Source organism: Garra rufa, chromosome 23 (genome assembly GCF_049309525.1).
Source record: "Garra rufa chromosome 23, GarRuf1.0, whole genome shotgun sequence".
NCBI classification, from domain to species: domain Eukaryota; kingdom Metazoa; phylum Chordata; class Actinopteri; order Cypriniformes; family Cyprinidae; genus Garra; species Garra rufa.
In genome coordinates this window covers 32,760,425-32,786,838 of record NC_133383.1, presented here as the reverse complement: position 1 = coordinate 32,786,838, position 26,414 = coordinate 32,760,425, and the positions used below count along the sequence as shown (strand labels likewise).

The window sequence follows — 26,414 nt, the reverse complement described above, 5'->3', positions numbered from 1 at the left end:
TTTTTTTTTTTTGAGATTTATACATCATCTGAAAGCTGAACAAATATGCTTTCCATCGATGTGTTTGTTAGGTTAGGACAATATTCGGCCTTGATACAACTATTTGAAAATTTGGAATCTGAGGGTGCAAGAAAATCAAAATATTGCCTTTAAAGTCGTCTAAATGAAGTTCTTAGCAATACATATTATTAATCTGAACTTAAAAAAATAAGTTTTGATATATTTACACTAGGAAATTTACAAAATATCTTCATGGAACATGATCTTTACTTAATATCCAAATGATTTTTAGCATAAAGGAAAAATCGATAATTTTGACCCATACAATATATTTTTGGCTATTGCTACAAATATACCCATGCTATTTATGGTGTTGCGGTCCAGGGTGACATATGATGTTTAGCCTGACTAGGGTGCGTTCTCTATTACAAATATTTCTCAGTTGCAAGTAAAGCTAGAAGAGCAAGCTTTTTTGTGTAATGGGTTTACTTGAGATCTCCTAACAGACACCTGGGGGATCTTGATTCTGTACTTGCTCAGTATTTAACACAAACAGCCTTCCTAAACTTTGACAGATGAGGTGAGATAATCCAATCCTTCAAATGGATTAAAGTGAAAATCTCAGTCTCAAACAACTCAAGGGTTTGTCTGAAATATATCAATATTGTCTGCATGATAATGAGCTCAGATCTGCGGATACATGCGTAGCATCATGATCAGACTGACTTCAGGAAACTTCTTGCAGGATGACAGTGCATCACTGCATTCTGCTAAAAGTGGCAGAGCTACAAGAAAAAACAGGGGAGCAAAAAAAAAAGAAAGAAAGGGAGGGAGATCCGAGAGTGGAAGTCTGGCAGTCCTCCAGCCGTTATAATTCTTCAAGCTCTCAAAGTCACAGTGGAGAGCAGATAGTATTACTGACGATCATCTTTCTCTGAGAAGGGTATCGGCTAGTCTTTGTGGAGACTCTGACCTTGAAATGGAGCAGAGCCAACAGGAAGTGTCCTCCTCTCACTGCAGCACTGCTGCATTATCATGCATCTATGTGCCCTGACCACAATCTGATGCAACTCATGTGGGCAGGTAACCGGTAATAGTGTTTAGACTTGACACTACAATCGTCAAGCAGCTTCAAAGGGTCGTCTGCGTCACTATCAACGCCCATCTCAGTTAGTTATACGTCCAGGGCTTAGTCACACGAGTGTGACAAGATACAACACGTCTGCTTTGAGGCAACACGCTACACAACAGCACTCACATCCGGCTCTTACCTCTGCTTAAATGTATAAACAATTAAAGTTCTTTGATCCTGTATGAATGGACAAACTGTACTGACAGAGGTTTACATAAGCATTTTCATCATTCAATGCAGATGCTGTATTGTGAGCTGTAACTAGACTTAGACCTAAAATTTGAACTGCTTTAAAACACATATGCAGTCAAATAAATCTGATGATCCTCAGATTGTACTTACAGGTTTTTGGAACAATTTCGTTAGATTCCAGAGTTTGAGATGGATATTGGTTTGCAGTGCCATTCTGGACAGGTTTGAAGGTGCTCTTGGGGCTGGGTGGAGACACAGAGTTTGTGTGAACAGTCACTGCTGCAGTGGGCGTAAAAACGGGCACCTTCGATGAGGGCACTTCAAAGGGTCTGGCCGTGGACTCCCCTTCCACAAAGACCTTGGGCTGTCCTGGGACGGATGGAGTCGACGGGGCGACCGCGGAGGGTGAGGCCGACACAGAGTTCTGAGCGAAGTCGGAATTTATAATAGGGTCCTGTCCTATGCGCTTGAGATCAAGGTGGGTCGGTGGCTCGTATTCAAAGATCTTGTCCACAAAGACCCACTTGAGGCCGGCGGTGCAGAGGGCCAGACTTAGCAAGCAGGCCAGGATGGGCAGGATGCAGATCTTTTCTGAGCGGATGCAGTTACTCACCCGCTCCAGCTCGAGGCACACACAGCAAGCGGCCACAGGCAAAGGCACGCATCCCAGAGGACCACGCTCCGAGCTGTCGCTGCCCCCCGCCACGTCCTCCTCCGCTTCCTCGGGCGTCTCTTTCGTGGCCACCTCGGACAAGGCATCCGAAGGAGCCTCTTGAGATGCAAGTCCGGCAGGGATGTCCTCCGCCGCTTCTGACTTCATCTCTCCCCCTCGTTCGGTCTCTCAGAAGCAGCTGCGCAGACCTCCTCTAATGCTGCGGCAGTAGTGGCAGGCATGCTGCCTCGTAAAGTGTTCTTTCCATTATCAGATCACCAGCGAGGGGGAAGGGACTCGGACACGATGCTCAACTCACTAACCTCGTTACTAAAGAGGAAGACTTCCGTGGCTCTGATTTCTGTCGCCCAGGTTCGTTCTCACGGTCTCCAACGGAGCAGGAAGAAAAACACAGGCAGCAAGTCTATAAATAAGGCATATGCTCCAGAGGCAGGCGTGTGAGGCCGCCCGAGGGTGGATCCCGCCTCAGAGCGTGTCAGAGAGTCCCGGAGAGAGCGCAGCACTCACCTGGGGGCAGGGCTGGAGGAGGGGGCTGGCACGCCTGGGCTGCAGTTCATGCTGTCACGAAAACGGCTGAATCATCCGAAAGCAGCAGGTGCATGTCCGATCAAAGCGCCGACTCTTGGAGCGCTCGGTAAAGACTTGTGCACAGAACCGCACCGAAGGATGAGTAGATAGGACTGAGGATTACACACACCCCTTCTTTCACCCCTCCTCTTTCTCCCTCTCCTTATCCATCACACCAGCACACACGTTTTGTCTCTTGCTCTGTCTGCTGTCTCGATCCTCTCACACTATGAACATTGAGCAGAGAGTCGGGCAAGTCCGCGCTTGATCCAATTAGGAAGAACAGCAGCGAATAAGACAGTCTCTCTCTCTCTCTCTTTCTCTCTCTCTCTCATTCACTCATCATCTTTCTGCCATTGATTCTGCTGTGGATCAGGATAGAGTTGTATCACATACATTCATGGGCTGTTTCTCAGGGGAATAAGCTGCTATTGTTTCTATTAGTGTTTTTTTTCCAATGGCTATTAACTGATACTGATATCTAAAAGGCAGGGTGGGTGATGACAGATATAATGTTGATTAAATTTTTTTATTTTTTTTTTTATTTTACGTAGTTGCACAGTCATGCAACAAAAAAAATCAAAGTACTTATTTTGATATGTATAATAATTCATAGACTGCTGTTAAAAAAAAAAGTTTTAGACCAAATACCACAAGTTATTTCCCAAATGCACTGTTGTCGATTTAATAATATTTGAGGTGAAATGCTGAAACTTCACAAAACAGATAAAAAAAGACTATTGGTAGATTTCGAAACTGACACAAGGAATGACCACAGTTATTAGATTTCAAGTATTCTCTTTTGTCAAAAAGGCTGCTGTAATAATAAATGAGAATAAAACATGAATGGAAACATTTCACAAGCCCCTCACAGCATCATTCAATCAAACGCCTGTTTTTAAATCACAGAGCTGATTTTTAAAGGCTAAATTGATTTATTTGAGTAATGTTGGTATACATTCAGTCTGCCCTTTACTGTTCTATAATCACATTTGGCTCTACATGCTGAAGGAACGCTGACTCAGGGGCCGAGAGATCGCAGGCGGTCCAGATCCCCCATCCAGGACCAATAAATACTGAATGAGGAACAGACTCCATAGGGAATACTGCTGCCACACCGGAAATCAGCATGCTTTAATATAATGAGATGCTTTCTTTACATGTCAATTGTGCTAACAGACCATATAAGTACAACGGATTTTCTAATGAACTGGCTTTGTCATTATTATGTAGTTCAAGTCTTCATTACTACTCCTTCACTGCCATTAGATTCATTTGCTTCAGTGACCTCAAAATTAAGCCAATTTCACAGTTGACACAGAGAGATTTATCTTTAAAACCATTATATGGATGTGTAAAAGTGATATAACAAATGGCTGAATGATTTCACATATTACATTTAGCATGTACATGATTTCGCATATGTAACCTTGGACCACAAAACCAGTCATAAGGGTAATTTTTTTTAAAATGAGGATTTATACATCATCTCAATGCTGTCTGATGTATGGTTTGTTAGGATAGGACAATATTTGGCTGAGATCTGGAATCTGAGGGTGCAACAAAATCTAAATATTGAGAAAATCACCTTTAAAATTGTCCAAATAAAGTTTTTAGCCATGCATATTACTAATAAAAAAATAGGTTTTGATATATTTATGGTAGGACATTAACAAAATATCTTCATGGAACATCATCTTTACTTAATATCCTAATGATCATCTTGACCCATACAATGTATTGTTTGGTTATTGCTACGAACATACCTATGCCACATACGACGGTATGGTTTTGTGGTCCAGGGTCATATATTACAAAGACAAAACAGGTTAATAAATTAAGGCCCTTGAGTTAAGATTTGTGTTTGGGTGAATTTCAACATATTTAATTTCAAAAATACTCAAAAAAAAAAACAACAAGAAATTATATTTGGCTTTAAAAATAAGATTATTTTATCAGTCTTATTGAATCAGTATTTTGCATTTTATATTTTCACGTCAGTAAGGTCCCCCCACAAATTCATTACTTTAACGCTTTTTAAAAATATTTTTTGTCTAAATTTCAAGTATTTCTTTTGATTCTGGGGTGATATATGATGAATTTCACGAGAGTCACCCATTCATAACATGAGTCTCCAAATCTAGTTAGTTAACCCAGACTGAGACCATCTGTTTAACAGATTAGTCAGATTCAGACTCATCCTTGACGCAAGTTTTTAAATGATGACGTTCAAACTCAGTCTTTCATTCGACAAACATACACATTGCTTTCCACTAGCACTAACTAAGCCTCAAACACTGATGTGGACTGATGACTTGTTACCATTATCAGATGAGCTGGGATTAGTGACCACACAACACGTGGCATCAAGCCCCTGCAGGGGTAAATGAGGCAGATACGGAGGGGTTTAAGTCCCCTCAGGCCTGTTAAGCTGTCCCACATCTCATTGCCATTAGGCTGGAATTCAAATGTACACGAGGGTGTGTGTATGTGTGTAGGGTCATAAGGTCAGGTCAACAGCCATGACCCCTCACTCTCACAGAAAAGCAAATGGACTTTCATTGTATGGACAGATGTTAACGTCCTGCTGGACATACCAGCAACAACTAAGGAAAAAGTCATAAATGTTCCTTACAAAAGGAAGGTTAACATGTTTACAAACACAATTTATTGACAGCTGTGATGTAAAAAAAAGTCGCTTCCAGTGATGGGAATAACGGCATTATACATAAACACCGTTACTAACGGCACTACTTTTTTCAGTAACGAGTAATCAAACAAATTACTGTTCCCCTGGTTCAATGGCGTTACCATAACTGACAATAAAACTCACTATATACTATAATAATAATATAATATTCTTTTTCTGAGGTAAATTCTGGCTTATTCCTCTCAGCGCGTCTTGTTCTAGAAATGAAAAGTAGCCGAGATGAACTCGATGAATGTTCACGGAGGTTCATGGAGTTTTTTTTACGGAGATGATGTTGGCGTTTACATACATGTATGCATGTCTCACATGGATGTTTAAAATTGTTTACAATTTAGAGATGAGTTTAGACAGGAAAAACTGGAGCTCACGCTGGTATCATACGGATTACTATCAGAGAATATTTCTTTTCAACATGACTTACTTTATTTAAAAGTAGACATTTCAAGCTTTCTATACTTATATTACTCATGTTTGTGAGGCAGGTATTCGTGGAGATTCAGGTTGTTTTATTTACGTGTCTGTAAAGACAGGTGACGGAGACCGAGGCGGCAGAGAGTGCACCCTGTTCATTTTCTTTATTTTACAAAAGTACACTGTTTTCTTGTTCTTATGACTATACACAAATAAAAGTAGACCCTTTGTAGTTTCAAAATGACAAGAGTATATTTAGTTCTGTCATAACAACTTTCAGAAACATTTAGCATGGTAATGGATATGACAATGTTAATGTATTTGGTCTTGGCGGAATAGATCTGCTACACTGCTGCTGAATTGCTGCTGCTGTTGGTTATTGCTGTAGTTGTAGATTTTTGCTGCTGCTGCAAGCAAGTACAGAACTTGCTACTGCCAAAGCATATGGCGATACGGTGCTGTGAGTATTTAAGACATACTGCTGCTGCACAAATAGCATAAAATAACCCGTAGCAGATCTATAAATGTTTTTTTTAGTTAATTACTGAATTTGTTCATATTGAGTATGTATAGATAAAATCTATGTACTGAAGGGAAACGGTATACGTCTGTACGGTATAATTAAAACTAATTTACATTGTTCAGATAACAAGGGCCAATGTATCCAGAGTTACTATGGTATTATCAGTGTAAACAGTATGACAAACACTGACAAAATCAAAAATATGACCAGCTACCTGTAAGTATTTATGAAGTGAAATGAGGATAAATTCTAAAAAAATAAGAGATCTGTACTGGAATAATCTCTGATCAGTAAGGTGATAAAGCTTCAATTCGGCAGATGACGGGTTACTGGTGCATTAGGAGATGAGACGCTTTTCATGCCGAACACGTCAAGGCAAGAGTTTTATTAACAAACGTGGAACAAGGTCTTGGGCAGCAATTCAATAACGTTGCCGTTCTCTGCTGACGCACAAACATTGAGGAGCTTTTAAAGAAATTCTCCTGTGCTGTCACTGAGCAGTGAGACACGGCGCTGGGCGGCTGGAGTCAGACACACAGCGTCACGTCTGACTGTGTGTTAGTGTCCTCACCTCTGACAGCCCGCCCGACTGGTGCCGATGTTGCAGGATCATCCATCTCACACACACACACAAACACACACACACACACACACACACACACACACACACACACACACACACACACACACACACACACACACACACACACACACACACACACACACACACACACACACACACACACACACTGACTGAGGGCCATTTAAGTGTGTCTAACGGTGAAACAGGAATTTAAAGTCAACATGAAATGATGTTCCTGGTCTTATTGATTCATTATTGCACGTAACGTAAATAATGTCTTAAAATGATTCAGCAAAATTAAACTTATGCCACCTCTCAAATGGCTTCAATAAAAATACTACCCTACATTGTTTCTCATCTTAAGGATGATGCAAACTTTGGGATGTTTCATACTGTTAAATATATATTTAATTACATATAATCTTGATCAGCTTTAACACAAAAAATTTGCATGAGAACAAAACTGCACAAGATATTAAGACTTGCATGACAATATTTTGTTTTGTTCTTTTAGTGGATCTTTATTTTATTTTAGTACATATATTTAGCACTGCTCTTCTGGACAATTTTTTTAACAGACAACACATCATTACAGTTTTTCTCAATCGCTGAAACACTATAACCAGGCTTTTGAACTAAAATTATAAAGGCTTTGTAAAGAAAAATGTAAGCGATTTTTATATAAGCCAAGAGGAGACTGGTTTTCCTTTGCTAAAGTAAGGAAACTTTGCTTCCTTTGCTTCTGTAAACAAACTCTGGTTTTATTGAGCACAAGCTAGATTAACGTGATTATTATGTTTAATATTATTACGCAAATATGGATATTTTTAGTACAAAAACACATCGATTTGCTACAGGAGGCCTTTATTCACTCCCCAGAGTCGTGTGAGGACTGATGAAGAGAAAAACCCACCCACTGCCATGATAATGCTTGGGAGAGCCAGAACAATTTTTTATTTATTTTTATCCATCAGTTATCACACACACACACACACACACTGCATGTGCGAGACAACTTTGAAATTAACAAATTTTGGTACATGGTTCTTTTTAAAAAACACTTTATGACACATTTTAAAAATGTGTAAGTGTGTGTTTCTTTCTGAGTCCTAAGAATTTTTTCTCAGAATTTTCTAAAACATTGCTCTCCCGAAAACCTTTTTGCACTCCAATGTTTTTTTTTCTCTACCCAGAAATCTTTTCTTTCTCTTCAAATTGTTTTTCCATTTTTTTTTCTTCAAGATGCAACACAACATTTAGCATGCCACAAATGGTTCTATTTTAATAAGCATGAAATCTAATGCTTGCAAATCTGTAAATGAGGTTACATGTATACATTTTTTTTTAATTGGTTGGTCTATTGAAACATCTCTTTTGTCCAGCAAAGCAGTTTGTATCCCTTTGGAGAATTTTTTTTTTTTTCCGAGAAAGATCAAATTCTTAGGATGTAGGCTCAGTGAGGAACTAATAGTGTTTTTCTTTCTTTTTTTCACTTATTTTTTTATGAACAAACATCTTATTGCAAGACATGTAGTGCAAAGTTACATAATATCTTAATTTGTACATGAATTTATTTTATACATAAAATTTTGTAGCTTAACTGCATTTTACAGCATGAAAACAATTGTTTAATTTAATTCCGATTGAATTCATCTGAAAGTCATATACACCTAGGATGCCTGGAGGATGAGTAAGTAATGGGCTAATTTTCATTTTTGGGCGAACTAAGCCTTTATCTATGAAAATCTAAGAGTTTTTTAATTTATTTTTCTAAACTTTGAATTGACTTGGGAAATTAACATATACCCCATATGACATACAGTATATCATCTGAACCGATATTCATTCGCCCAAGGCCAAGTAGATAGATGTAAAATGATGAAACGAGTGGTTTTCCTCTTGCCAAGCTCTGCGATCTCTCTTAAAGCCTTTCAATGTCACACTGCTGATGCATTAGTCAATTTATCATTGTAATGATGTTTCTGTAAAAGCCAAACTCTCTTGATCCTGCTGCAGTGCAGTGTGCAGCACTCAGCTTACTGTAATTATTCATGCGGCCTGGAGGTGCAGTGTGTTCCCTCCTTCAGGACTTTTCCCAAATGGCTTGGAAGAGTGTAGCGTGACAGAGACCACTACAGACAAAGAGCTTGTCTACATGCCACAGTCTGCGCTCTGCAGACCACTGCAGTAACACCTTCAGAACATCAAACAGCTTCCTGTCCACACCTACAGTATTGTAACTGCGCTTGACTCACATCAAGTTTTAGTATTGCTCATACTGGGTTAGTGATTTAAGTACCACCCAGAACACGATATAGCAGCTCCCTAGGCGATCCAGAACACCCTACTGACTGCACAGTGAGACATTGGCAACCACCCACAAACACTCCAGCCTATTGGCAGAGAGTTTTGCAGAGGAAAGCACCACTTACCAAAATGCATTTCACTCTGATCTGGCTTGGCCTTTTTTACTTTATTTGTCTCGCTAATCGCAAGTCCTCACAGACCCCTACGCATGTCTAGACACTGTAATTAAAACCTGACCTGTTGGGATGACCACTTACAAAAGCATTCAGACATATGCGAAGAATGTAATGATACTGGACCCAAATTCCACATGTATGACATCTTTCCTTGTCTTCGCAAAACGTCTTATCCCGCAATACAGCTGGACTTCGGACCACACGACAGACAGCAGAAACATCAACTGCATGAGCTCACATAGCCACAGAGACAAAACACAAATGAAACTGGCCCTAAAATGTCACTCATAATTGTTTTACATGGGGCCATGATGTAATTTCAGCGTTTATCGGTGCTAGTCTGTGATTTTATTACCGTCCAATAACGGAAATGTCAATGTTTTTCCTCCCACCTCCCAATTCCCAGCCAAATGTTCAACTCTTTTTTTTTTGTAACATCCAGCAGCATTGTGCGGTAACGTAATTGAGCAGTGTCTTGAGTTTTGAAAATCTAGTTTGACCACTGCTGCAGGTACTGGTTTAGCAATGCTATGCTTGTTTCAGAGAACCAAGAATTTAGAATTTAATTAAACTATGGCTATATCTATATACACACATAAAAACTTTATTTAAGGCGAGACACTGGAGGTGAATAGGGTAAAAAATGAACTAATAGTTATCAGCTTACTTACCCAGTTGATTGATTACATTGATAATTGCAAACATTTTTTGTATTACAAGTTTTCTTAATATGCAAATGAGGCATTATTTAATGAAATATGCACCAATGCGCATACATTTCTCATACAAAAATCTAAACACTGGAAGTCAGTTTCAAAATTCTTGTTTCATTTTTTCTGACACATTTGAGTCAGAGTTTTTACAGAGGGATCGCAATTTGCCACTCCAAAATTCAGAAAAAAAACTTATAACAGACAGAAAACACTATATATTTTTTTTAATTTTGTAATGTTGTATAAAATCAAGCAAATTATATATGAACAAATCCCTCTGTAAAAACCTTCAGGATATAGACAGGAATAAAAATGTAAAGTGTGTGTGTAAGTGCTACTGAAGTAGAGATTATTGGCTTAGTGTAGGAGAAAAAACTCATTTTGAGAAAACAGCATTTAAAAATATGTATTGTAATTGAAATCGATTGACACAAATAGACAAAGTGGTATAAAAGAAACACTTAACAGTGTATTTTAGATGTTTTCTTTCCACTAGCCTAAAAAAACACTTTCTCAAGTCTCAAACTTTAGAGGTGCGTGAAAAATACAGCGTTTTTGCCTGCAGTGTCTCCCCTTAAATATAAATAGTCAATCCTGAATTTACTGATCATAATCATGGGAACATTGTCACTTGAGATTTGTGGAGTGATTTTTTGGAGATGAAAAATTCTGTTTTAAAATATGGTTGTGAGTCACGCAAAAAGCAAAATCTGGTATACAAAACAGGATTACATACTACATAATATTCTGATTTAACTGCACTGAAATGATCAGATGAGAACAAAATTGGAACTGAACTGTACTGAGCTGGATTAATGACAATGACAACAACGATATTGTTAATAAACCAAGCTAAATCAACACTGAACTGACTTAATCTGAATAATGACACAATTGCCTTATGTAGAGCTGCTAAATGTGTTTCATAATTAAAGAACTTATTGGACTGAATTGAAAAAGCGACTTGACTTATTGAAAATAAGTCACAACCATATTTAGCTTTGTAGAGAAGCACTCAAATTCAGTGTCCTCAACTTTAATTGTGATAAAAAAAGGTGTTACTTAAAAACATACGTGATCTACTGGAATATAATACTATTTGTGGCATCAATGGAATGGAGAGTCTGTTTCCTTGAAATGGGTCAAATGAGAAGCTTTGATGAATTTGGTGGAAGTCTATGAGGAAGTGTCTAATGGTGGCCGGTGGTCTCATGTTACAAGAGAGGACCGCTCACATGAGGAACCTGAGGGGAAACTACTCAGACAAAATCCCACAAATCAATAAAGTGTAAATGCAGATCCATACATTTAGAGATTCTGTCTTTGAAAAGGAGACGGATGTAGGGTTTTGGAGCATGCAGAGTTTGTCTGGCTCTAGATAAGACTGTAAGCTCTGAAAGTGCTTCTGTCCTGTGGACAAAGCTCAGCTCGTTTCTAACTCATTAAAGTTACCCACAGACAATTACTGACCACCATCACCACAGGAAAACTGTCATCTACAGCTCAACATGAACTTCACATCCTCTCTACAAAGTCTGATAGAGGTTGTTGGAAATCCCTAAAATGATGGAAAACTCTTTCCGGGAGTTTATAACTGAGCTCTAGTCTCCACCTCCTGCTCTTGGACAAATGTATGATTTCATAATGACCACAGCATGTTAAGCTACATAAAATCAGTTTAACATCCTAAAAGCAATCTGTGTAGTGTCAGATAACTTTATTCTTTAGCTGGTTTGTAAGGCATCAATATCAGGCCGTTTACAGTAATTAACATTAACAGATTAGTTTGCTGTTCTAATGCCTGAGGGAAGACATGGAAGAGCTCATAGTTTTCTCTCTTGGCAATCATTCAAATGCACTGCTCACTAATTGAAAAAAGGCATTAAGAAGCCAGATTACAGGGAGCAGAAAACTGATCATTTTTTGCAGTGTTGCTGCAACTGGGATGGAGGAACCCCATTTAGCTTTCAGGGGATATTTATGAGCCTCTGTTTTTTCAACTCACAACCCACAGCTGATCAATATCACAATTTGGGCTGTATTACATCTGTGGATATAAGTAAGCAGCATGATATTTACATATTTTATTGAGAAAACTGTGAGTGGTGTTTGGCCCTGCAAAATTTACCACAATGCTAGGGTGACAAGGGCATTGCATAGATAATTTATTCACCCCCTTGTCATCCAAGATGTTCATGACTTTCTTTCTTCAGTCATAAAGAAATTATGTTTTTTGAGGAGAACGTTTCAGGATTTCTCTCCATATAATGGAGTTCTATGGTGCCCTGAGTTTGAACTTCCAAAATGCAGTTTAAATGCAGCTTCAAAGGGCTCTAAATGATCCCAGCCGAGGTCTTATCTAGTGAAACGATTGGTTATTTAAAAAAAATATATATATACAGAGTTTATGTACTTTTTAATTTCAAATGCTTGTCTTGTCTAGCTCTGTATGTACTCTTGTATTCCAGTTCAAGACAGTTAGGGTATGTTGAAAAACTACATGCTACATCGTGTTTTACCTTTTTTTGTAAAGGGCGTTTGATATTTTTGGCACGTTCACTTTGTAAACACTCAGTCGGTACTTCTGCAGCGATGTATAATGATTTGGAAGGAGAAAAGGAGTTTTTTTTAGAGAATAACCAATTGTTTTGAAATATAAGACACTTCTTCCTTGGCTGGGATCATTTAGAGCCCTTTGAAGCTGCATTTTGGAAGTTCAAACTCAGGGGCACCATAGAAGTCCACTATATGGAGAGAAATCCTAAAAAAAAAAATCTTCAAAAAGCTAAATTGTAATTTTTTTAGAAAATAACTGATTGTTTCGCTAGATAAGACCTTTCTTCCTCAGCTGGGATCATTTAGAGCCCCTTGAAGCTGCATTTAACCTGCATTTTGGAAGTTCAAACTCAGGGCACCATAGAAGTCCACTATATGGAGAGAAATCCTGAAACATTCTCCTCAAAAAACATAATTTCTTTATGACTGAAGAAAGAAAGACATGAACATCTTGGAAGACAAGGGGGTAATAAATAATCTGTAAATTTTTGTTCTGGAAGTGAGCTACTCCTTTAAGTTGTCAAGTGTTCTGCGTTCTGTTTAAATAAGTGCATCATCTGATTATTTGAAGTGCACTTCTTGTTGGAATTTTCAGTGTTAACACACTACTCAGACTATTTATACTACAAAGCGGCAAAATTATGTGATATTCAGGTCCTTTAATGTGTGTCAGTGGGATTATTTTCAGTTGAAAGTCATGCACCTGATCATTTAGTACAGTAACAGCATCATCTACTAGTGATAACTGACATAGCCAACACTGCTAATAAGTAAATGAGTTCATAAGCCACTGTAGGGAAATAACGAGAATAACAACAAATTGCAGTAAATGGTACTCTTTGCACTACAAATATTGTGATCATTATTAAGATATTACATAGAAATAAAGTGGTAAGACACACCAGTTTGCAATATCAAGCAGCAAAACGAGACCGAAAACCAGACACATTAAATTTACAAATGGCCCACTCTTATGGAAAGGTAAGGTGGATAAGAAGAAGGAAATACTAATACTAATACTAAGTTGTGTGGAATCAATGTATTTGAATTTTAAGCAAGCTTTAAATTAATTTTGAACAAGCTTGAACCTACAAAAGCTGGTTATCTTGTGTTACACAAATGTGATGAGTGATCTTTGCCATCAAAGCACTTTATAAAACCAAATGACTTAAAGAACTTTGTCCTTTCTTTAAACTATTGCCTATGAAATGCTAGATTGGACAACAGCTTATTAATAACTGCTTATCTAGAGTTTATAAAACCTCTCAGTTTGAACTATTATATAAAATTCTGAAGCTTTATAAATCTTTACTGTGTGATTCACTCTTCAACATGATTCATACATCATATCAGAATTTATGCAAGAGAGCTCCGGGCAGTACTGTTAATTATTATTTATCTTATTTGCACCAATGGTGAGGTAACATTTTTTTTATTCTGTGCCTCTATCCCATGATATTACTTATTTTTTATAATTATTTCAATATGGGCTTCCGAATGAATGAAACATCTCAATTAGGACAACTAACCCTAACATCTAAAACAGAAAAAAACTATACATTTGTGACCCTGGACCACAAAACCAGTTTTAAGTAGTATGGGTATATTTGTAGCAATAGCCAAAAATACATCAAAATATTTGATTGTTCTTTTATGCCAAAAATCATTAGAATATTAAGTAAAGCTCATGTTTTGTAAAGATATTTTGTACATTTCCTACTTTAAATATATCAAAACTTAATTTTTGATTAGTAATATGCATTGCAAAGAACTTAATTTGGAAAACTTTAAATATTCAGATGTTGTTTTTTTTTTTACAAACTACTAATAGTTCTCAACCAAATATTGTCCTATGCTATCAAGTTTATTAATTCAACTTTCAAATGATGTATAAACGGTTTTGTGGTCACATTTATAATTAAAATCAATACAAAAAACCTGAATACTCCCCAATTTATATAACTGAGTCAGTTACATAATCCAGTTCACCAGAAACGAATTGGCTTTTCAAGACTACATGAGGCCTGTCTAGGACAAACTGAATCACCAGAATAAATCTGACTTTGCAAAGCTGCACATTATATGAGTGAAAGCGAGCACCTTTTAGGATGAACTGATTCTTTAGCATTTAGAGTTTCCTAAAATATTTGAGAGAGAGGTTTGCTTGAGACGATTTTTTTTTTTTTTCCAGCATATTCTGGCAGCTTGGATTGGGAGGTACTGTCATCATTCTGGGTGTCACTTTTGTCCCAATAACCTCGCCACTTATTTGCACAAAATTGCTTTTAATACTTTTTAAAAAAATGTGCATTCTTACTTTTCCTGATGGTCAGGCTTGCTGTAGTATTTGTCTTTCCAAGGTTGTTGACTGCCTCACAGGTGTATAAACCAGAATCTGCCTCTGTGGACTTCCGGATCAATAATTCGGATATTTTCCCCCTGTAGAAAGTTACACAATGTTGGTTATTTATGTTGCTTCTCAAAAATCTTGCATTATTTAAAAGGTGAATCTGAGAGTAATATAATGTTTAGAAATTTGATGCACTGCTCTTGTATCTCAGCTCAGGCTGGTTTGAATTGTACTATCTTAAATTTTGACAATCACCTGATCACATACTATACACATGACAACAGTGGTGTAATGTTACTCCACTACAGTTCCTAATTAAAATGTATACTTTTACACTTTTACATATATACATTTCCGGAGGCATATTCATTACTTACTACAAAATAGTCCGAAGTCAGGATCTCAGTCAGAATTGCGAGATGTAAACTCACAACTGTGAGAAAAAAGGCTTTTTTTCCCCTCATTTTGCAAAACTATCCAAAATTATCTCACAAAAGTATTGTGTTCTAGAAAGTGCTTGCTCACAAAAATATTGCCTTTCCCTCACAAATTTGCATTTGCATTGAAATTTAGTTTTCTTTCTTTCACCTCTATTTCTGTCACAAGTTTTTGTGCGCAAACACAAAGTTTATAAACTCATAAGTCAGAATAGTGAATTTTATCTTGCAATTCTGACTTTTTTCTGAGATTAAAAAGTCAGAATTGTGAGATAAAATGTACAATTCTGACTTTTTTTCTCACAAATATGAGTTTGGTAAGGGCATTGCCATTCTTTTCAGGAAATTCTGGCTTTTTCCCCCAGAATTGGGTGATATAAACGAGAATTCTGACTTTTTACTCAGAAATTGATGATATAAACTTGCAATTGTGAGAAATAAGTTTGTATCTCGCAATTCTGACTTTTTTACTCTGAATTGGGTGATATAAACTCAAAATCCGACTTTTTTCCTCACAAATGCAAGTTTGTATCTCACAATTCTGACTTTATTTTAGGAAATTCTGGCTTTTTTTCTCAGAATTGCGTGATAAAAAATTCAATTCTGACTTTTTTTCAAGTTCGTATCTCACAATTCTGTTTTCTCACAATTGCACGATTTTTATCTTGCAATTCTGACTTTTTTTCTCCGAATTGGGAGAAATGAATTCACAGTTGTGAGAAATACAGTCAGAATTGCAAGATATAAAGAATTCTGGCTTTTTTTCTCAGAAATTGATGATTTAAACTCGCAATTGCGATTTTTTTTTTTTTGCATTTTTACTCAAGTAATATTCTAAATGGTGACTTCAACTTCTACCAACATCATTTTCTAGTAAGATATCTGGACTTTTACTTTATACACCACTGCATGGCAGATGTCTGTTCCTGTAAATGCAACAATAACATTTCTGACTCAGTATTCTATGAAGCAAAATCTTCATTTAGCCTGAACATCATATTTCTAAAGTATAATTCTGTTGAAGGAACTTACTGTTTCTTTTTTTTAATCTTTATGCTTTTGGGTTTGTTTTTGCCTGCGAGTTCTTTTCCATTCTTGTACCACTTAATGTTAGGCGCTGGGTTTCCTGCCACAATCTCGCACTTCAGTACGGTCTTTTTTCCATCCTCCACTGTCAAACTCCGCAGGTCCTTTATCTTGGGTTCCACTGAAACAAAAACATACAACAGAAATTAGCCTAGGAATGCCATCATCCCTTACAAGGGTGAAACTTGCAATATTTCACCATATTTCACCCAATTCAACTGTAACTATAATTTTATTGTAGAGATATTTAAGGAGAAGCTTTTCTTAACTATCATGAGATTGTGCAAAGAAAAATGCAATTTTGTGCAAAATATTACTAAAATGTGAAACTCTTAGTATCTGTAAAGCACACTGGTGTCCTGGTGTAAAGAAATGCATCATGCCAAAAAGTAGTTTTAATAGATCCCTACAGCTATTCAACCACAAACCATAGCACTAACACATAGACAAAAGAGAAAGCATAATTGTCCCCTAATCAGAGATGTTTTATGATGCCATTAAACTGTCTAGTTGAATGCGATGCTTTGTTTTCATACAGCAGAAACGGCAGGAGCACAACTGAACAACAACTCCGTCTCATAGTGACTTTACAGCCTGAAAAATAAAACAGCAGCCTTTGAAATATCATTAAATATGACAGATGTACCCATGGAGACACTAATAAACTGAAAGCCACACGGCACAGCAAATACAGCTCTAACTGTAAGGTGTTCGTCAGTCAAGCCCAATCACACAAAGTTATGTTTTTTTTAAGTGGTTTGCATGTTGATTTCAAACAAAAAATCTCTTTAGGATAAATTTTTGAATTCATATTCAACATATTTTTAGAGCTGAGTAGATTACAGTACTTACAAATTGTATTCTGTTACTGATTCTGTAACATAATCCATTACATTATACATTTTAGGTAATATAGTCAGACCACTTTAAGATTACTTTTGACCTAACTTGTTTATCACATTGATCTAAATAGCTGATTTATACCATAATGACGTAAAAATACAAACAGTAAGAACATATATTCTAGGGCTGGGCGATTTGACCTAAAATCAAAATCTCGATTAATTGAACATTTTAACCCGATTACGATTAATGAACGATTATTTTATTCATTAATAAAATTATATTTAATTATATTTAAATAATATTAATTTTTTTGCCCTCATAGTTCACTGACAAGTTTTGTACAGTAAATATGCGCACATATTACAAGTGAGAGATTTTTGAATGAAGGGTGCACACACTATCTACTATCTATGATTATTTATTGAACATCAGTGTTGAACAACTGAAATTAAAGCACACATTGCTTAAAATGAAAAGTCACATTTTTCTTAAATTAGTGAAAATAAATAACTTGCACTTTTGGAAACAAAATAAATTATTTATAAAATAATAATAAATATTAAAAATTAAATAATTTAAATATTAAATTAAAAAGAAAATAAGCAGTATCTCTTCTAAATAAAATTACTCTTGTATATCCTGTAAATACTTTTTACTGTATAAATACTGTTTAAGCTCTCCATCGACATGTCGGCGGAATAACGCAACGTAACGGAGCGGGGTCACGTGACTCCACACGCAGTAGTGTTTTTAAAGGGAAAGTAATTGAAATAATTGACCTGGAAAAATTTGATCGATTATAGGTTCTGAATGTCGATATCGATTACTTTTCGATTAATCGCCCAGCCCTAATATATTCTATTCATTGTAATTACTAACATTCAGTGCATTAAACATTATAGGTTCATCAAGGTTTCCCAAACTGGTTTGTGAGTTGAATTAAAATCTAATAATTAATTAAATCATTCAAAATGTAAAATTACATATTTTATAAATCATTTTAAATAACAATCAAAATAAAACACTTACTAAAAAAGATGAAATATTTTATGTCTTTTGCATGCAGAAAACCGTGAACATGCAAAAGTTATACTCAATTATTAAAATAGATTTTTTTGAAAATCTCAGGAACTTCAATATATTAGGTGAAGACAGGTTCAGATGACGAAAAGTTTGGAATGTCTGCACTGCATCGAAATAAGAAATGAATGAATTGAACATGAATTTGTGCATTTTAATGAGTCTGAAAGACAAACACTTTCAATAATAAATAATTAAATAACCTGATGATTCAAATGAAAAAAATAAAGTGTTCCTCAGTAGTTTATGCAATGTTTAAACACTTCTTAACCCTTTTACTGTCACTCCTATTCTTGAACATAGACGTGAATCTAAACTTACATTTTTATAATTCATGATCGAAAACACTCTGAAAACAGTCTGAATTTAAAATGGCTTTCAAAGGATGAATTTAGATTTGAAATTTCAACTGATATATAATTTCTTATGATTTCTAAAGGGCAAAGGGCAACAAAGAAGGTATTTTGTGACAAAGGTCAGAACTCTTAGCATACATTAATCTATTACTTTTTCTACATAATTTTTAACACAAAAATATGGTAAAGTATCTATTTAGGAGTCTTAGACCTTTCCAATGATAAACAGTTCGTCATGATTCGATTGGGATTTATTTTTAACATGGTGAAGTAAACTTAAGTGACAGTTAAGGGGTTAATCCTGAAATGATTTTTGTAAATCCAGTGGTCGATTGCCGTTTATCCACCTGACTAATGACCATCTATGTCTGGACTTTCTGAGTGTATATAAGCAGTAGGCTATTTCAGAAAGGTGAAGAATTATAATCAGTAAATTATGAATAATTTATTGCTTGTATGTAAACAATATGTAATCATGTAATCCATAAAAAGTATTTTAACAAGTAATTTACTCTAATTACAACTACTTCATTTGTGGAATCTGATCACGTAATCCAGATGACATGTAATCTATAATCAATGCATATTTAAACTGAAAAGTTTAATTATGCTCTCAAAAGTATTTTTATAAATATCAGGTCGGACCATGTTGCCACACTTGTTTTTTATAGTATGCTGTAAATTTATTTATAATTTTTTTTATATTTTTATAATGAATAAAACAATGATTTTGGTGTTTTTACATGTAAATAATAGTCTAAATAATATTTATGTATGTTTCTTTAAAGGATAGGCTTAGACTGTAACATCTTATTACAGAAAAAATGTTTCTGATACTAGATGAACAAGGTACTGATACTCAAGAAGAGAGAAGTCCAGACCAGCAGGGGGTGATAGCGGTACTGCACTATTAACTCAAGTCTAGATAACTAAAGATGAAAAAAAAAACACATTTCAAGTTCTTATTTTCATTTTTTTTTTTCAGAAAGGATGTTAAAGACTTTTTCTGTGATTCACTGTGTGTGAGAATTCTTTGGCAATGATTAAAATAAAGGCCCTGCTTTCAGAACAGCTCCTGCTTATACTGTCTATATTCTGGCTATTTATTCTTTAACCCCTTAACTGTCACCGTCCCCACAGTGGGACGCCTACGTTTACTTCATGTTACAAATAAACCCTAATCTAATCATGACTATTTATCACTGGAAAGACTCCTAAATAGATATTTTACCATATTTTTGTTAGAAGTTATGTAGGAAAAGTAATAGATTAATGTATGTTAAGAGTGCGCCTCAAGAATCTACATCATTAGATGTTCTGACCTTTGTAACAAAAGACTATCTTTGTTGCCTTATCACACTTTAGAAATCATAAGAAATGATATATCAGTTGAAAACTCAAAATCTAAAAATTCATCCTTTGAAAGCCATTTTAAATTCAGACATTGCATTACCAAAGAAAATCATTTTACAAAATGTTTTTATTTATGAATTATAAAAATTTTAGTTTGGATTCACGTCTATGTTCAAAAATGGAAGTGACAGCTAAAGGGTTAATTCTGGGCTGGTATATCTAACAGAAGCACTCTGATTTCTACTGAACCTAAAGGTGTTTGTTTGCTGGCTTAAACCATTCACAGCTGCTCAATTTATCGGGAATCATCAGAAAAACTAACCTCCAAATCAGTCCAAACCAATTCCCAATTCACAATGATTAACTATGCAGCTCCAAAATCTTGCTCATCTGCAGGAGACTATTGTCTTTTCTTAAAACATGTCCTGTTGACAAGGTGCTTTTAATAACAAGAATAGTTTGCATAGCATAGTGACGACAGCAATAGAGACAGACCCACTTCATTCCTGTAGAAGTCTCTACAAATAGGTGGGAAACACCTATTGGGACATCCTCAGACACCCTGCGTCCACTAACACACTCCATGAGTGTGCTATAAAAGCATATTTTACCATGGTAAAATCATGGACACATAGTGAACAGCTTTATTTGTGTCTGATCTCTGTTTCCTCAGAGTCGGCGCAGTCTCTGTGTCCAGGCTGCTGCCCATCCAGCTGTTTCTTTATGTCACGGACCAGTTCCCTTCGGGGAAACTCCTACACTGTTTTTTAGGCCGCAAAATCGAGTCGGATCAGGGTCCACATTCCAGTACAGCGAGTGAAGAATTCCATGATCTAATATGAGGTTCAGACAGACAGATCAGTCAGTCATCTTAGATTTGCTACTTTTCCCTAACGATACTAAAACTATTGTGACTAAAGGAGGAAAAAATCCATTAGTGATTGAGCCTTTGACTGGAGGATAATATCACACAAACTTACACCAAGACTCCAAATCAAATAGAACAACCTTACAAACTTCATATAGACACGTTTACATATTTACATTACTATTCAGTAATCAGGACACTCTATTCTCTTCATTCACTTTTTCTGAAGTCTCAATGGGTTTGAATCAGCTTTTTAATGGATTTATGAAGTCAGTTCTCCTCACACAGGTGTACCACATTCTTAAAAATAAAGGTGCTTTAAAAGGTTCTTCCATAGAAGAACTATTTTTGGTTCCACGAAGAACCATTCAGTCAAAGGTTCTTTAAAGAACAGTCTCGTTCTTACCTTTTTATAATCTGAAGAACCTTCTTTCGCACAAAGAACCCTTTGTGAAACAGATGTTAAAAGTTCTTTATGGAACCATTTAGACAAAAAAAAAGGTTCTTCTATGGCATCGTGAAGCGCCTTTATTTTTAAGAGAGTAGCAGAAGAACCACAGGGGTAGAGAATCACATTACTCATGAACAACAGAAAAAAGTGGCACAATGCATTTAAGCAATATATCTATTTTTAATAATTCCAAAAATCTTTATGTCAGATTTCGAAGAATACACATGATATTTTTCTTACAATAAATAAATTGCTTTGATATTTTATGTCTAACGGAGAGACATTCAGGCATTTTTAAGCTGGACTCAAAAGTCCAAATACTTGACAGTAATTCCTCACGTGTTTATACGCACACACTCTGCCACCGAGCTGAAACTCAACGAACAGGACTCATTTTACACGGCCGAGTTTCATTTAAAGCTGGCACGAGCAAGTTTCAACATGAGAGCATTACTGAATCAATTCTGAGAAATGTAAATCAGTTCTTATGCCTAATATTTCACCAAGAGATAATTCAAATCTAAGACATTCTGCCATAAAATCAATAAAAAATTGGGCTATAAAAGGAAAAGTCACTAACCTTTAATTCTTATCACACATAATAAATACCAAGCATTAATAATCAACAACCAAGTGTGTTCAATTCCACACAATCGAGTCCTGAAATCAAATCTCATTTCAATTTTTGAAAATAAACTGAATTTAAGATTCAAAATTGAAAATTCCGAAATGGAATTTTTCAGGTCTCTTTGGAACTTTTCAAATGTTCACGTAGCTCTAGTGCTGCTCTTATTAAAGTAAAAGAGACACTGGGACCTTCTCACATTCAAGTACATTTGTCCAATTCAAACTTTCACTGAAAGCTACAATTTGCATTCAGTTTGCAACTCCAGACTATTATAAAACCATCTATGAGTTAAGCAGCATGTATGATAAATGGGAAACTCTCTCCATTAAGTCACCAGACCGGTGGTTCATGTTAATCGTTACAAACATTTCTGCCCTTTCTCCCTTGACAGAGTCACATGAGAACAAACGTCAGAGTGTTACAGAGAGCTTGCAACACCTGTAACCTGAAAGCGCAGCAGCTCACGAGTAAAACGAACAATTGAAGTCTACTCAACAGTCGAGCTGTCAATCCATCCGCAACACCCAAAAATTCAACAGGTTTTCCACACCTCAACAGAGCAGCGCTTTACCTTGCGGGGAGATGTCAGACTTGTTTGAGTCCTTATCCTTTTTTCTTTCACGAGTTTTTCCTTCTTTACTCGAGCTCTTCTCAGACATGATGGCCTTTAGATCAGTGATTTCTCCGCTCTGTGAAGTTGTCAGTCAGTCAAAGTTCAGCGCGCGGTGTGAATGTGGACTCCCTCCAGCCAACTGCACAACAGAAACTCTCCCCTGTGAGCATGTGTATTTTACAGGCTCAAAGAGGCGGGACCAACTCTCAATGTGTCAGATTTCCGCATGTCCCACGTTACAAGCAGTGTGTGCTTTACAAATCATTGCATTGCTTTATTTATCAATTAGTATCAACAGCTGTGTCGGGGTATTGACAGGTGCGAGATTCATTAAACAGCTCCTAATTGATGTGTACAGTATAAATGGCAAAGTTGCCATCATATACTGTACTCATTCACCGTGAAGTATTGTGAAATGTGTCATAAAATACTCAACAGAAAAATATTATACACACTTAGTTCTTGTGTCATGCTCTGTCGTCCTTTCACTGGATGTGACGACACACCACTGACATAAGCACGGCAAGCTTGACAAGACCAGACATGCTTGCTTTCGGTTCTTGCTGTTATCACTGTTTGATGTGGATCTGTGTTCTTGTTTGACATGTTGGACAAATGTCGGGCGACACCAACCAAGCAGATCACACAACACACTGAAACTGGAGCTTTACAGTGGGTATGCATGTGCTGAACAAAAGCAGATCTGATTGATCGGGCTACACTACAATTATCTTTGAAACTAAGCAAATGAACCAGTGACAGTGTATACTGCAAATAACTGATGGCATCTAAAATAGTGAAATAAAACTGTTAAAAAAGAACACCTGTTTGAGTTGAGACACTTTCTGCTTTTTTTTAATCACTACACAAAAACTATATGCTGAAATGAAGTGATTTTTCACTTTTTTTTTTGTTTTTTTGTTTGTGTACTAAAACACCAATAAGTAGTTTATATTTTCCACAATTAGCTCATAAACAAAAGGTGCATTTTTGTCTCAACTGTACCCATATGGTGTACAGTTAAGACACCCATTCTTAATGCTCTTAAAGCTGACTAACCATTTATTGCAAATGTAAGAAATCACAGTTGTGCAACATTTTTTTTTTAAATGAACAAATATTTAACACTAGAACAGTACAAAAGTAAATATATCCATAGAAATACCAATACATACCTGTATAATCCGTAACCCTACCCCTAAACCATTCGCATCACTCCAAACTTGCTGCATTTTTACATTTTCAGCCATTCTGTATGAATTATAAGCTTGTTTTAAGATTTTTACCGGTTTTAATATACTTATATAGTGTTGGGGATAGTAACTTTTAAAAGTAATGCAATATATTACAATATTGAGTTACTCCCTAAAAAAGTTACTATTTCCGTTACTTATGGAAAGAAATGCATTGCGTTACTTTTGCATTCCTTTTAAAATCTGGGCAGGGCTTGCTTGTTTGTTTTTAATATAAAAAGTTGTATTTTTGGCAAATGTAAAAGCCTTTTCACAACAGAAGTCTCAGGGTTAGAGAAAAGTAAATTGACGTCTGTACAGTAGACCGCAGAAGAACAAATGTCAACGCTTCAGCAATGAAAAAAAAAAAAGGAAAACAAATGTTGGGATTAAAAAATGGGATTAAATACATAAAGGATATTTGTATTATTCAACATATTTAATTATTGCAGGTTTGATTATGAAAAGACCTTGCATGGCACAATATCATTAAATATGTCTATTTTTAGAGCACAGAGTAATGTTTGCAATGATGTATGTCAAGTTTAACAATCTTAAAAGAATAATAAGCTATTCATTGTAAAACGGTTATGGTGAAATAAAAATCTCACCTTGGAAAAAAAACTTGTGTCGATATCTTTGGAGTGGAAAGACGCACAAATGTCAAATTTCCCAGGATTAAAGAGAAAGCTAATATACTTATGTGGAGCAAAAATCACGGCTCTAGATTTCTGTGCCTGCAAGTTATTTAAGGTGTTTCAACTGTACAGTCGTGGCCAAAAGTTGAGAATGACACAAATATTAGTTTTCAAAAAGTTTGCTGCTAAACTGCTTTTAGATCTTTGTTTCAGTTGTTTCTGTGATGTACTGAAATATAATTACAAGCACTTCATACGTTTCAAAGGCTTTTATCGACAATTACATGACATTTATGCAAAGAGTATTTGCAGTGATGGTCCTTCTTTTTCAGGACCTCTGCAATTCGACTGGGCATGCTCTCAATCAACTTCTGGGCCAAATCCTGACTGATAGCAACCCATTCTTTCATAATCACTTCTTGGAGTTTGTCAGAATTAGTGGGTTTTTGTTTGTCCACCCGCCTCTTGAGGATTGACCACAAGTTCTCAATGGAAATAAGATCTGGGGAGTTTCCAGGCCATGGACCCAAAATTTCAACGTTTTGGTTCCCGAGCCACTTAGTTATCACTTTTGCCTTATGGCACGGTGCTCCATCGTGCTGGAAAATGCATTGTTCTTCACCAAACTGCTGTTGGATTGTTGGAAGAAGTTGCTGTTGGAGGGTGTTTTGGTACCATTCTTCATTCATGGCTGTGTTTTTGGGCAAAATTGTGAGTGAGCCCACTCCCTTGGATGAGAAGCAACCCCACACATGGATGGTCTCAGGATGCTTTACTGTTGGCATGACACAGGACTGATGGTAGCGCTCACCTTTTCTTTTCCGGACAAGCCTTTTTCCAGATGCCCCAAACAATCGCAAAGAGGCTTCATCGGAGGATATGACTTTGCCCCAGTCCTCAGCGGTCCATTCACCATACTTTTTGCAGAAGATCAATCTGTCCCTGATGTTTTTTTTTGGAGAGAAGTGGCTTCTTTGCTGCCCTTCTTGACACCAGGCCATCTTCCAAAAGTCTTTGCCTCACTGTGTGTTCAGATGCGCTCACACCTGCCTGCTGCCATTCCTGAGCAAGCTCTGCACTGGTGGCACTCCGATCCCGCAGCTGAATCCTCTTTAGGAGACGATCCTGGCGCTTGCTGGACTTTCTTGGATGCCCTGAAGCCTTCTTAACAAGAATTGAACCTCTTTCCTTGAAGTTCTTGATGATCCTATAAATTGTTGATTTAGGTGCAATCTTAGTAGCCACAATATCCTTGCCTGTGAAGCCATTTTTATGCAACGCAATGATGGCTGCACGCGTTTCTTTGCAGGTCACCATGGTTAACAATTGAAGAACAATGATTTCAAGCATCACCCTCCTTTTAACATGTCAAGTCTGCCATTCTAACCCAATCAGCCTGACATAATGATCTCCAGCCTTGTGCTCGTCAACATTCTCACCTGAGTTAACAAGACGATTACTGAAATGATCTCAGCAGGTCCTTTAATGACAGCAATGAAATGCAGTGGAAAGTTTTTTCGGGATTAACTTAATTTTCATGGCAAAGAAGGACTATGCAATTCATCTGATCACTCTTCATAACATTCTGGAGTATATGCAAATTGCTATTATAAAAACTTTTCCAATTTCCAATATTTATGTAATTCTCAAAACTTTTAGCCACGACTGTACACACACACAAACACACAACAAAAATTACTCATGTTTTAACATTCTTATATATAAGAAAATAATATAATATAATACAAAAAAAATTAAGAACAGTTTCTATAAGGGGTATGTTTAAGTCTAGTGTAGGTTATGGTCATACTACAGTGAGTTTTAACATTTTATAAAACATTCTTTAGTATCATTTATAAGATGTTGTTTGTGTGGTCCAAATTAACCATTAAGCTGTATATTTCTGCTTTTACTATCTTTGTTGGGAAATTAC

The 26,414-nt window shown here is 36.3% G+C and overlaps 1 protein-coding gene across 8 annotated transcripts in view; it reads right to left on the bottom strand.

The window, feature by feature from the left end:
• Positions 1-26,414, bottom strand: part of nrg1 (neuregulin 1) — a 134,113-nt gene that overhangs the window by 41,326 nt on the left and 66,373 nt on the right. For 4 of the 8 annotated variants that reach the window (XM_073829345.1, XM_073829343.1, XM_073829344.1 and 1 more), the window contains exons 2-3: positions 16,363-16,537; positions 14,861-14,982 (exon numbers count right to left, since the gene is read on the bottom strand). In XM_073829345.1, coding sequence (XP_073685446.1) covers positions 14,861-14,982; positions 16,363-16,537 — 297 coding nt within the window. Of the gene's footprint in view, positions 1-1,474; positions 2,756-14,860; positions 14,983-16,362; positions 16,538-22,569; positions 22,737-26,414 lie in introns of those variants that run through there. The other 4 variants (XM_073829350.1, XM_073829349.1, XM_073829348.1 and 1 more) reach the window with 2 other exon arrangements.